The 14603-nt window shown below is 44.8% G+C and overlaps 1 protein-coding gene across 8 annotated transcripts in view; it reads right to left on the reverse strand.

Annotated features, from left to right (window-relative positions):
* The window catches only part of HECTD4 (HECT domain E3 ubiquitin protein ligase 4), a 162058-nt gene that overhangs the window by 118663 nt on the left and 28792 nt on the right, over window positions 1-14603 (reverse strand). For all 8 annotated transcript variants that reach the window (XM_084762073.1, XM_084762068.1, XM_084762072.1 and 5 more), the window contains exon 2: window positions 2989-3506. In XM_084762073.1, coding sequence (XP_084618199.1) covers window positions 2989-3506 — 518 coding nt within the window. The remainder of the gene's footprint in view (window positions 1-2988; window positions 3507-14603) is intronic.

Genomic DNA, 14603 nt, shown 5'->3' on the forward strand with positions numbered 1-14603 from the left:
CATCAGTAGTCTCACTCAGCTGTGGAGACTGATCACCTCCCTACCGACCTGCCAGGCAAGATGCTCCTCACCGCGGCAATAATGGCACAAATGCTGGAGGTGAGGAGTAAACAAACCACTCCACAGCGGGGAAATCAAGCCTGATCAAAGCCCTGTGGCTAGGAAGATGTTAGGTCCTAGTGGGAAAGTTACAATGGTTGTTTTGTTATGGATAAGTTATGACCATCAAATTGTCTTCTGAATATTTATGTTTATGCTCATAGCCTAATGTTGCTGTCAACTTGAGTCAGAGAAGTGTCATTTTGCACTAAGTGTCAGATAAGCACTCATAACTGGGGACAATATGCATGCTCAGCCCTAAATGGGGCATCTACATTGTCTCTCCAAGGCTCAGGTAGCAGACATCACGGTAGAGAAGCACGAAAATAGAGCTGGGAAGGAATGACGTCCTCTGGGTGACATGGCCGTGCGGTCAGTCATCAAGTCGACTACCTGTGTGAGACCTACATAAGACTGAGCCATCACACTGTGTCATGAGTGGAAAGGGGCTAAGGGAGCTTCACCCTTTGAGGATCTCCAGGCAGTTAGTGGTTGCTGTGGGAGGGGGAAGCGTTTTCTTCAGTGCTTTAGCCACTGGTAAGGTGCCCAAGCTCCTACAAATAGCTCTTCACCCATGCTCCTATAAGCAAACCTCATTAAAGAGGAGGGAGGGGCGAAGAGGATGAGGAGGAGAGACGGCTGAGGTGGAGGAGAGGAATATTTATTTCACATTTGTGCCAAATAGAATTTGGCACACATAACACACATAACAATTTTAATAAGTATCTGTGGTTAGAATGAGTTCTGGTCCATAATTAAAAAGTGAGTTTAATGATCCAATGTTTAATAACAAAATGCTCAAAACTAAAGGGTTGATTATTCCCCAACTCCTGCCTACCGATAGTACTAAGTGGGAATTTTCTCAAAATGGAAGTTTTACATTGATAATAAATCTATTGGAGGCGCAAATTGCCTTTTGCATATGCATAAAATCAACCAATGTACTCGGAAGCCTTTATAGAGAGACTCTTCTTTCTGTATCAGCCAAGGTCTCCAGAGTGAAGCTCATGCCAGAGTCTGCAAAATCAGGAACCGAGACCCACCTCTAACAGTGTGCTCCAGGCTAGGAAACGGACATGTAGGATGATGCCAACCTGCCTTTAAAATAACTGGAGAGCCAGGTGGTGGCGGTGGAGCACACCTTTAATCCCAGCGCACAGGAGGCAGAAGAAGGCGATCGCTGTGTTCTCAAGGCTAGCCTGGTCTACAGACTGAGTGCTAGAACAGCCAGGGCTACACAGATAAACCCTGCCTCAAAAAACCAAAATAACAAATGAATGAAGAAAGAAAATGAGAAAGAAAGAAAGAAAGAAAGAAAGAAAGAAAGAAAGAAAGAAAGAAATTCAGTCAAGTTTCTCCACTACAACTGAGTTAAAAAAAGGATGAGCTCACCCTACCCTTCCCGCCTCCCCAAAAAAATTTAAGTAGGAAAGACAGGTAAGTGGCACTAAATAGGCAGACCATGGTTGTAACTGGTTGCAGTGGGCATCCTCGTCATACATATGACATCATCGGGCAGAAGAATCACAGGCTGTAGAGCAGCCTGAGCACCACAGGAGGACCCTATGGGTTGGGGAGGGAGCACCTCCAAGCATATTGCCCAGCGACAGTGTGTCAGTCACAGTAACACAGAGCACAACATACTTCTACATCTTCACACACAGAGAGACACCGTTCAGTTAGACCAGGGCCTAGGGCCCGTGAGATGGTCCAGCAGGCATGGGCACTCACCACCATCCTCAGGACCTGAATTCTGAGTCCGGCAAGTTATCCTCTGATCTCTACATTCACACTATGTCATATGTGTGCAACACCCCCGACAATAAATAAATGTAAAATATTAAAAGTATATAAAAATGGGAGTCCAAAAGTACAGTCTATGACCCAGTCTTAAGACCAAGTGAGAACTCAATCCTGTAATTTGCTGAGAGACTCCTTTATTGACAGACATTAAAAGGCAGAGGCAGGTAGATAGCTGTGAGTTCGAAGCCAACCTGGTCTACAAAGTGAGTCCAGGATAGTCAAGGCAACACAGAGAGACCCTGTCTTAAAACAAAACAAAACAAAACAAAACCAACCAACCAAACAAACAAACAAACAAAAAACTGTTGGCATGTTCTAGTAGACTGTGTACAGTTTACCCTTGTTCACCCAAACACTGATCTCTCTACCCAGCTATCTGGATCAATCTGGACATTGCACTGTGATGTTTATTCTAAGGATCAGCTGTCTCAAGTTTTGTAAGCATGTCACCATTTGTTCTTTGTGTTGCCAATAAAAACCAACTAGCCAATGCTGAGCAATAGCAGAGACTAGGGTGGGACATCCTGATCTAGTGAGAGGAGGAGAGAAAGGAGGAGGAGAGGATGGAGCCAGGACGGCACGGAGGAGAGGAGCAGACAGGCAAGCACCAAAAGGAATGAGCCAGACCTAGGATATGAGTAAAAGGCAAGTATAAAGTGGGAAATCAGAAGGGGAGGAAACTATCCTAGTGTGGAGGTTTAGTATGGAGTAATTAATGCACAGCATTGTACTATAGGATAAGTAACTAGATCCTAGTCTCTCTGTGTAGTTATTTGGGTATTAAGCTGGTTAAGCTGATTTCACTAAAACATTAATTTTATTATTTATATATTAAATATAAATAATCATTCAACAGCAGATACAGCACCCTCTGCTAATGTGGACGATGAGCCACCTGAGAGCAACCAGCTACAGCCAAGGCTGCTACTCCTAGCTGCCATTACAGCAGAGCAGCACATCCAAAACTGGACCCATTACATGTATGACAGACTGACACTCAACACTGGAACAGAAGCACACACTGAGTCACCCATGAAATACACCTGGTGCAAGTGTCACCAGGGGCATATTATGTCATTTCCTTACCTGGCACACGCCAAAGCCACCAGGGCGGCAGCAGCATTTTCCTTCTGCTTGTGTGGGATGTGTCGGCCTGTGTCCGAGGTCTCCTCTAGCCAAGAGCACAGCAGGGTTTCTATCCCATTGAGACAGTCAGCAGGCTCCTTGGTCAAGCTCAGAGGCTGACAGTCACGCAGGCAGTTCAATAGCACCTCAGCAGTTATGTTACAGAGGGAGGGGTCTGTTTTACTCTGGGATTGAATAAGGGGGAAGACCAGCAGGAGGCCCACCCGGGACGTGAAGGGCGCTTGCTCCGGTTGCTGCAGCAAGCCCTGGCGCTTGAGCAGGGCCAAGGTCTCCTCATCGCCTGACCCTTCCCTTTCATGCTGCTCCTCCAGGGCCAGCTGGCGCTGGGCATTCCACAGTCCACGCAAGGCGTTCAGGCGGTATTCCAGCAGGCGGGCATAAGCATTGCTCTGATTCCCACAAACAGAGCGCAAACGTTCCGCTAATTCCGTTGGGTTCTTGGTCTCAAATGTTAAAATCTAAAGAAAAATACAATAGAGAAGTGGGTATGTACTGCCTTCACAAAGTCATTATGGAGGCATATATGCACAGTGCAGGTGGGCGGCTCACACCTTTAATTCAAGTTCTAGGAATTACATAAGATCCAAAGCCACCACACCAGGCCTATATATAGCCTTTCTAACCAAACAGAAAACATGAATTGTAAAGTTAGTTCTTCACTGATGGACACACAGGGACACACACACACACACACACACACACACACACACACACACAGCAGGCTTTTCTGCTTGCTCCTTTTAACATCCAGAACAGAGCACCCAGGATGATGGCTCACTAACAAGCTTAACCTGCTTTGGTATGGTCCTCAGCAGCAAATATACATATGCATAGGCTGGGCGTGGTGGCGCATGCTTGTAATATCAGCACTGGGGAGGCAGAGGCAGGCAGATCTCTGAGTGTTTGAGACAGCCTGGTCTACAAAGAGAGTTGATTCCAAGACAGCCAGGGATACACAGAGAAACCCTGTCTTGGGGGAAAATACAAATGTGTCTATCCATGCATACATGCCTAAAGAGATTAGACTTAATGAAGAGTCCCCATGACAGGGAGCAGTGCAGGCCAATAATCCCAGCACTCAGAGGATGCGGGACAGAGTTCAAGGCCAGTCCAAAGATAGAAGAGAGGGAGGAGGGAACAAGGTGAAGAAACCTGGGATGCAGCAATTTCTTTGCTTTTCTTACCCAGGGCGTGGCAGGCCGCTCTAGCTTACTGCTGTAAATCTGCATCCTGAACTCAATACATGTATTTTTAAAAATATTTATTATGTATGCAATGCCCCGCCATGCCATGCCAGAAGAGGGTAGTAGATTACATTATAGATGGTTGTGAGCCACCATGTGGCTGCTGGGAATTGAACTCAGGACCTCTGGAAGAGCCGTCAGTGTTCTTAACCTCTGAGCCATCCTTGTCTTAAGAGTAATGGGTCTTTCTCAGTTGAAAACTTAAATTGCTGAAAATCTAGAGGATGCCTCCTGAAAGCCACACATTTTTGCAAGAAAATAATGGTGAATCCTGGGCACTTAAGAAATGGATGACTCAGTGGTGGTGCCCGCCTTTAATACCAGCACTCAGGAGGCAGAGACAGGTGGATTGCTGTGAGTTCAAGGCCAGCCTGGTCTACAAAGCGACTCTAGGACAGCCAAGGCTAACACAGAGAGATCCTGTCTCAAAAAAACAAAAACAAAAACAAAAAGAAAGAATGACTTGGGCTGGAGAGATGGCTCAGAGGTTAAGAGCACTGGATGCTCTTCCAAAGGTCATGAGTTCAACTCCCAGCAACCACATGGTGGCTCACGACCACCTCTTCTCGTGTCCAGGAAAACACGGAGGCAGAACACTGTATACATAATAAATAAATAAATCTTTAAAAAAAAAAAAAAGAGATAAATGGATGACTCTTTATCACAACATAGACAAATTGGGGGTGGGGTGACAAGGCTCCCTCCCTGGAACAGGAGTTACAGTGGTGAGCTGCTATGTGGTTGCTGGGAATTGAACCTCCGCCATTTGGAAGGTCAGCCAGTGCTCTTACCTACTGAGCCATCTTTCCAGCCCCATAGAATTTTAGATAAATATAACATATTGTATAGTTTTATTATACTTACTATTTACATTAATATTATATTCTCAGCTTATGTTGTTATTAAATGTTATTATTTATGTCAAATATCATACATTTTTATAGTTTGAACTTAACTATAGATTTTTTATGCTTATCAGTATATTTCAGAAACAGTGTTGGAGATTTCTAATAAGAATAAACTGCTGGATTTAATGGTACCAAGTTGCTTTTTGATTCCTGAGTTCAAAAAATACATGTACTGTGGCTGGAGAGATGGCTCAGAGGTTAAGAACACTGACGGCTCTTCTAGAGGTCCTGAGTTCAATTCCCAGCAGCCACATGGTGGCTCACAACCATCTATAATGTAACCTACTACCCTCTTCTGGCCTGCAAGCATACATGGCATGGCGGGGCACTGCATACATAATAAATAAATATTTTTTAAAATACGTGTATTGAATTTTTTACTAGTTACTTTAGTGGATGACCAGTGTACGGAAGGAAAGCACACACGAGTGGATTGTATCCCCAGGAGTCATACTGGACAGAAGAAATCACAAACTGCAACTTATAATTAGTCAAGTATTCCATGACATGACCTATGTACTTTAATGGCAGTTGTGCTTATTGACTTGGCAACATCCAAAGTTGTCCGTTAAATGCCTCAGCACTCTCTCCTGCAGCAACTGTCCAGTCTTCAGATCACCCAGTCTGAAGGTCATGGCCCAAAGCCACTTCCTGCAGATGTCCTTCTACCTTTGGGCTTTAGTAAATCAGTTCAGGGACGCTCTATTCTTGTACTTATGAATACTGAATGACTTGTCTCAGGTCCTTATATAAAACCACTGCTCTTGGTGACTCTTCCTGACCAAAATGCCATTAGAAAATTAATGTTTTTCTAGTGCTGGAGAGCTGGCTCAGCGGTCAAGAAAATTAATGTTTTTCTCTTTAAAACAGGGGAAAGCAGCCGGGCGGTGGGGGTGCATGCCCTTAATCCCAGCACTGAGGAGGCAGAGACAGGCAGATAGCCAGGGATACATGGAGAAACCCTGTCTCAAAAGACAAAAACAACAACAAAAAACAAAAAACCAGGGGAAAGCTATTTAAAGAAAAGGGAAGCTCCCTGTCACCCTTAACCGTAATGGTCACTAAGTCTTTTAGTGGTAAATGCTGAAGTCACCCCAGTTAAGGAAGTGACTTCCAAAGTTACAAAGGGCCTCAATGCAATTTTCTTATCATATATGTGTCTGGAATTTTAAACTAAGATATCAGTCACTCTGGAAGATGACTAAACAGAAGGGAAGAAAATGCTCTTTGCAGGTTAAGTCAAATTTTGACTAATATTAAATAGTTAAAATAAGAAAAATTATATTTCCAAGTGTGGTAATACACACCTGTGACCCATCACTGGGGCACAGAAGGATCAGGAATTCCAGGATCCTTGGCTACACAGTGAGAGTGTGGCCAACCTAGGCTACATAAGACCCTTTCTCAAAATATAAACAAACAAACAAACAAACTGGGCCGGAGAGCTGGCTCAGCAGGAGAGAGTGCTCACTACTCTCAGTCAAGACCCAGGTTTGGTCTCTAGCATCCACACCTGTAAGTCCAGTTGCAGACAATCTGATGGGGGCCGGGGGAGCAGGAGGGGGCTGATCTTTTTTTTTTTTTTAAACAACAAAAACCATGATATTTGTAAATGACTGGTAGTCAAACAACAGTGACAGAAATGGACCCGCTGCAAATTTAGGAAACGTCTGACAGAATCATCTCCAACACCATGGGAACCGCTGTAGCTCCTGTCCACTGCATGGGGCTGACTGGGCTCTGGTAGGTTAGGGTGGGAAGTAAAATGGGAAATCCACCACAGATGCTGCGTGCTGTAAACCATCAATGAACACCACCGTGTTAGAGTCTCTGGAAAGAAATGACACTTACAACTAAGACTCATTCCAGTACCAAGGACCCCAGCCCCATTACTGTGCGCGCTGTGTTCCCACTGCAGCACATTAACCAAGTCAGTTCACTGGGTGAACCCGTCCACGTGCTCAAAGATCAACTGATGAACTTGCAGCCTCACACAGTTTTTCAGCAGTTTTAAGTTTTTAACCTTCAGAAACTGATTTTTTTTTGTAGATTTATTACATATACAGTGTTCTGCCTACATGTACACCTGCACAGCAGAAGAGGGCATCAGATCTCTACAGATGGCTGTGAGCCACCATGTTGGTGCCGGGAGTTGAACTCGGGACCTCTGGAAGAGCAGTCAGTGTTCTTAACCACTGCGCCATCTCTCCAGCCCACAAACTGAATTCTTAATCTACTTTGCTGATTGTTCTACTACTGTTCATGCTAGGCAGATAATAATCATGCCAACAGGACAGTATTCAGAAGTTCAAAGAAGACCAAAAAGGCCTGTGAACCGAGTAACTGAACAGTGAATGGAAGGGTGGAATTCCATCTCCAGTAGAAAAGGCTAAATCAAAAGTGGATCACTTACCAATTAAATTCAACCCTCCAGCTGCACAGCTTTACCCCATCTTAGAAACACGTTCATTCAAACTCACTTTCTTTTTTTTTTTTTTTTTTTTTTTTTTGGTTTTTCGAGACAGAGTCTCTCTGTGTAGCCTTGGCTGTCCTGGACTCACTTTGTAGACCAGGCTGGCCTCGAACTCACAGCGATCCGCCTGCCTCTGCCTCCCAAGTGCTGGGATTAAAGGCGTGCGCCACCACGCCCGGCCAAACTCACTTTCAACAGCTCCTAGTTTTCAAAAGGGCCTTCACCTACCTGGCATCTGTGATATTAAATTCCACCTTACTTCATTAATTTAGTGCCAAAACTGGAATAAACCTGACTTGCTATGAGGTCAGTCAGCTTTGGCGTTGGGGTGAAACTTCCTCTGGCCCCTGATTTTCCCAGTCTTCCTATGAATAACTGCAGCTGGCAGGAGGGCTCGGACGATCTTAAGGGACCCCAGGCACACAGGCATTGTGGTGCATGCCAATAATCACAGCACTGGGGAGGTCAAGGCAGCAGGATCAAGAGGTCAAAGTCCCGTTTGGCTACAGAGTAAGTTCAAGGGCTACTAGAGTGACCCTACTTCAAAACAATCACCTCCCCCTCAAAAAAAAAAAAAAAAAAAAAAAAGCTAATGCAATCTTCAATGCATCAGAATTTCAGTGTAGAGCCAAGGCAGGTTATGACCTCATTTACACTTTACAGTGGGTAACCTGAGGCTGGACTGTCCTGTTTAATTTCTAGCACCATATTTTAAGAAGCCAGGTGTGGTAGCACAGGCTAAACACAGAGGCATGTGGAGTTCTAGGCCAGTCTGGTCTACAAAGTGAGTCCAGGACAGCCAGGACTACAAGAGAAACCTTGTCTTGAAAAAACAAAAAAACAAAACAACAACAACAAAAGGCTCTTAAGAAACCACAGAGGGTGTGTGGAAGGGGATGACCCAACTAACACGGAAAACATGTCACAGGAGAAATGATCAGAGATGTGGGGGAGCATGGCCTGCAAAAGAAACGAGGTGTGAAGGCTGCCTTCATGGAGCGAAAGGCTATCTGTGGAAGAGGAAGACAGACCCTCTATAGCCCTGAACAGGAACAGAAAGTTAGTAAGGGCATAGCACACTGAAAACCTCGACTAACAACTCACAGTCTGCCTCATCGTCCTTGGTGGACCTGCTTTACAGAAGCCCTGAGAACAGAGACATCTGCTTCTTAGGTCAACTGGGAAGGTCAAGCCAGGGACTGGGATCTGTATTTAAAAAGGATCTCTAGGTAATATTTTAAATAACACAATCTTTATTAAAGACTTACTGTAATATAACTTACATATCATAAAATCCATCTACTTCAAAGTGGTTCTCCCCAGTGGCTTTTAGTATATGCATATTGGAGAGCGTTTTTACCACCTCTCCCCCAAGAAACCATGTATCAAACACAAAATCAGCCCTCACCCCCACCCCACACACCCATTTCCCAAATGATCCAGCCCTGGAAACACTATTTTAATCTCTACAGAGAGCTGTTTGTTCCTGCCATTCATCTAAATGGAACCGTGCTGAGCATGGTCTTCTGTGGCCGGCTTGTCTCCCTTAGCATGTTTTCAAGGTCATGCTGCTGCAGGGCATCAGCTCTCCATCCTTTATCCCGTACAAACCCATGTCTTTAACTCTTTCATCAGTAGATAGCCATGTTAGTGCTAATGAAGAACACTGCCATGAACATCCACGTGCGGGCGATGTAAGATGTAAACATGCGCCGGGCATGGTGGCGCACGCCTTTAATCCCAGCACTCGGGAGGCAGAGGCGGGCAGATTGCTGTGAGTTCGAGGCCAGCCTGGTCTACAAAGTGAGTCCAGGACAGCCAAGGCTACACAGAGAGACCCTGTCTCGAAAAACCAAAAAAAAAAAAAAAGATGTAAACATGCTTTCATACACCATGTTATAACCCTAAGACCAGGACTGATGTAAACATGCTTTCATTACCATGTCATAACCCTAAGACCAGGACTGATCATGCCACCATCTGGAGGACCTACTAAACTGCCATCTAAGATGGCCGCCCCATTTCACACTGCACAGTATATGAGGATGCCAACAGCAGCTAACTCCTGTTATCTCCACCTCTTTTCACCGGAGCCATGCTAGCGACGTGCTGTGGCGTCTCCCTGGGTTTCAGCTACACTTCTCTGTCCACTAACTATTGAGCATCTTCTCTCAAGTGTATTGGTCATTTGCATATTTCTTTGGGAAAAGACTAGTGCAGGGGTGAGAGTATGACTCAGTGACAGAGCAATTAGCTAGAGCAAGACAGGGGGAGGGATAAAGACTAGCCCATTTGAAGAAAGGGTAAATTTGCCCAAACAGTAAGGACGATAACTGTAATGGACAACACATATCAAGTAAGTCTAAACCAGGCATGGTGACATGCACCTAAAGTCTCCAGAGAGGTTGCTCTACACAGTGAGCCATTAATGCAAAAACCAAACACCAACAATGATTTGTATGAGTTTTACAGAATTGTTTAGTTAAATATCCTCCTGATAAAATATAAACTGGGGCTGGAGAGCTGACTCAGTGGTTAAGACCTCTGTCTGTTCTTCCAAAGGACCCAGGTTCAATTCCCAGCACTCACATGTCAGCTCACAACTATATGTAACACCAGAGGATCCAACTCCCTCACACAGACATACATACAGGCAAAACACCAACACACATGGGTGTGTGTGTGTGTGTGTGTGTGTGTGTGTGTGTGTGTGTGTGTGTGTATACGGAGTTCAAGGCTAGTCTGTTCTACATAGCAAGTTCCAGGCCAGCCAGAGTCACATATTGAGGCTCTGCTACAAAAGTTTAAGAAGAGAGAAAGTGTACTTTATTGATCTCTTTCCCCTAGTAGTCAGGAAATCAGGATGAGACCTAGAGCCTCACATTGCCAGGTCAGCAATCAACCACCAAGCTGTACCCACCCCCCCACCCCACCCCACCCCCCACCCCCTGCCAAAACAGTTTTATGCATTTTCATTTAGAGACAGGACCATAGAGTCAGGCATAAATGGGACATTCATATAATTCTTGTACCTGGGAGATGGAGACAGGAGAATCACGAGTTAGGGGTAGCCTTGGTTATACAGCAAGGTCAAAATCAACCTGGGTTGGCTGAGAAGATTTTTCAATAATAATAAGAAAGGTGAGGGTCGGGGGAAACAATTTCTAGGCTGGACTTGAACATACTCTGCAACCTTTCAACTTGCAATCCTCTTGCCTCCCCCTCTCAAGTAGCTGAGGTTGCAGGCCTGTGCCCCAGGGTTGGGCCTTTTATCTTAAGGAGTCACACTGTTCAGCACGCAATATCCAGCTGCTGTCTACTTCTAAGTGACTTCCCACAGAAACACTTGTGCATGGGGTCAGATCTCATGCACAAGAGCAGTCACAGCCCCACTGTTGATGACACCAGGCACACTGTCCTAAGTCATGCAAACAGAGACACACAGCAGCGAAGATAACGGAAGTACACAATATGGAAGGATCATAACACATGAAGCCAAAAGCCACATGACAGCCTATTTATACAATGAAACCTCAGAGCCGGGCGGTGGTGGCGCACGCCTTTAATCCTAGCACTTGGGAGGCAGAGGCAGGCGGATCGCTGTGAGTTCGAGGCCAGCCTGGTCTACAAAGCGAGTCCAGGATAGGTAAGGCTACACAGAGAGACCCTGTCTCGAAAAACCAAAAGAAAAGAAAAGAAAAGAAAAGAAACCTCAGAAACACACAAAACCCAGTTCTCTGTTACTTGGGTGTTTGTGCATAACATGATGAAACAATAAGGAAAAGAAAAAAAAAGAAAGAGGGCATTCAAGACAGTGTTCTGAGGAAGAGGAAGTGCTGGACTGTTGAAAACACAGGGTTCTGAAGGTACTAGTGAGGACATCTTTGCTGCTGTTTTGACACAGCATCTCACTGTGTAGCTCTGATTGGCCTGGAACTCACACTATAGACCAGGCTGGTCTATCAGAAATCAAAATCTACCTCTGCTTCCAAGTGCTGAGATTAAAGGTAAATGCCACCACATCTGATTCTGCTTCTTTAAATTTAAAATGGGACTACAAAAAAAAAAAAGCATTTTCGTCAAAAGAAAATCCAAACATACACACATACCATGATACTATATATATATACTATATATATATATATACACTATATATATACCCACATACATATATAATACATACATACAAATACATATGCATATACCAATAAGAATGTGTATATATTGTATATACATGTAAACCACTCTCTTTATAGTATATATAATAATAAAAACACTGGTCTGGGCATAGTTGCACACTCCTTTAATCCCAGCACTCAGGAGGCAGAGGCAGGTAGATCTTTGTGAAGTCAAGGCCAACATGATCTACAAAGCCAGTCCAGGACAGCTAGGGCTACAATGAGAAACTGTCTTGAAAAACCAAAATAATCATGATGATGGTGGTGAAAAAAAAACACTGCTTCTGGCTGGCCTGGTGGCGCATGCCTTTAATCCCAGCACTCAGGAGGCAGAGGCAGGCGGATTGCTGTGAGTTCGAGGCCAGCCTGGTCTACAAAGTGAGTCTAGGATAGCCAAGGCTACACAGAGAAACCCTATCTCAAAAAACAAAAAACAAAAACACTGCCTCTGTACTAGCTATTATCCCAGCCTGGAAAGCAGAATGTGGTCACTGAGTTCACTGCTGAGAAGCAATCAGTGGGTTCCCTAGAGACATAACTGTACCTACCACACATAAAATGAGACTATGCCCAGTGTATAGTATAAAAAGCCCAAGAGCTGATGCACAAGCAGGCTTGGGGCACTGCTGTGACCTCTCTGCGTCTGTAAGGGGCCACCTGGGGGAGGAGTGGAACCTACAAAAGGAAGGAGGGGTACAGGAGACTGCTGCTAAGGAGACAACAGCTGGCCAGGCCTAGACAGAGCCATTGTAGTTACCACAAGGACAGAGGTGCTACAGGCAGGTAGCAGACAGACCGTCAACTGAGTAAATATCTCACAATGCACAGGCCAGCCCTTCAACCAAGAATGAGCTAGCTCAAGTGTCAATGGTGCTGAGGTTGGAAGTTCTGTTTTGTAGTGACCACCCGAGACAGTACACACAAGAAGGCTGGCAGCTGCCATCCCACATACAGTATGATGAGACAGCTTCCCACAAGATACATAACACCTCAGTGAGACTCTCCCCTCCTCAGGCTCTCACACAGGGGACGTGCTGAATGTGTTAGCTACCAGGAGGATCTGGTTGGGTTAGAAGGTTGACATGCCAGACCCGTTCATCTTTATGTCTCCTGCACTAACAGCTCTTTGGAAAGTTTCTCAACCCTAATGCACAGCACCTGGCACAAGTCAGTCACTCAACAGCACCCACTAATATTACTGCAAAAGACTATTCCAGGTCATCGCACATTCTATCCCTATACCTTATAAGCTAGTCCACTTTGTACTAACACATCTCCAAGTACCAGAGAACCCGACACATGTCAGGCGCCAATACTTGACTAACAGCGGTACCCAGCGGTACACATCTTCCCCCTCCTCAAGCAGAGCAAAACAACAGAAGAGCAATGGACACAACTAGACACCATTCCAATTGCACACCAGCCCTGCACTTCCTATGAGACAGGCTCTAACTTAAACAAGGCTCCCAGAATGGGTGCCATCCACAGAGACAGTAAGTAAGTGTATTTACGCGAACGTCGTCTAACTGCTGGGATATGAGCATAACTCAGTAAAAATCCCTGGCGACCATGGCACCCCACTAAGGACCTCTAAGAAACAGGAGAAATGCTGCCTTGCCTGCTTTGTCATGGGTTTGTGCCTGTCTCAATTCCTACTCACAGCTGTGCCTAACGAAAACTGCCTAGAAACTTTGTCTATCGCTTCACTGGCTATTTCTTCTCAATGGAAAAACTTCACTTTAGAATTCAAATTCATCTGTCGCTTTAGTCTGCAAAGAACAAATGTTCAGAAAAACTAACCGACTAGCTAAAATTAAATGTACCTTTCCTAGCTGAGACTGAATGCTTTTGGAGGTGGACTGGGCGTGAGCAAGACACTCCAGGAGAAGCCACCAAAAGAACACAGTACATATTCCTTAGGTCTTCTTCAACTCCCTTCTTTGCAAAACCAGGGAAAATCTAGAAACTTCTAGTGAAATTGACACATCAAACACTGCTCACACAAAATAACAGTACGACTACCAGCCCAAGGACGGGCTATATCCTTCAGACATCAGAAAGCACACACTGGCTCATGGCCTGTAGCTTCACTGTCAGCATCTGCTCAACTACTGGCTCTGTCCTATCTGTGATCAGAGAAAGAATCAGCTTATACAGTCTTGTCTGGCAGCAAAACTGTCTTCGTGTCTTATCAATTACAGGCAAGATGATTCAGTGGATAAAAGTACCTGCCACCAAGGGTGATGACCCGAGTTTGATTCCCAAAACCCAACATAACAGTAAGGAGAAAACAGACTCTCAAAAGCTGTCCTTTAACCTCCATATGTACACGCATTTACATACACAAAACTAAAATAATTTAAGATTTTTTTAAAGTTTCATAAATTACTGAGGAAAATACACAAAATGTCTCTTTATAAAAAAGATGTATTTTTAATTTTTGTGTCTGTCTGCACATCTGCCTGCGTACCACCCATATGCATACAGTGCTCAAAGAAATCATTAGAAGATATCAGGCCCTGGGGAACTGGAGTTACAGGTGGTTGTGAGCCATCACGTGGGTGTTGGGAGGCAAACTTGGTCCCATCACGTGCTCTTAAGCACTGAGAAATCTCTCTATACCCAAAGATTTCTGTAGTTCTATTTTTTTAATGGATATGGATGTTTTGTCTGCATGTGTATGTATGTACCATGTGTGTGCCTGGTACCTCTGGAGGGCAGAAGAGGGCATCAGACCCCACGGAACTAGAAA

Source organism: Acomys minous, assembly GCF_964271855.1.
Source record: "Acomys minous genome assembly, chromosome: 16".
Lineage (NCBI taxonomy): Eukaryota > Metazoa > Chordata > Mammalia > Rodentia > Muridae > Acomys > Acomys minous.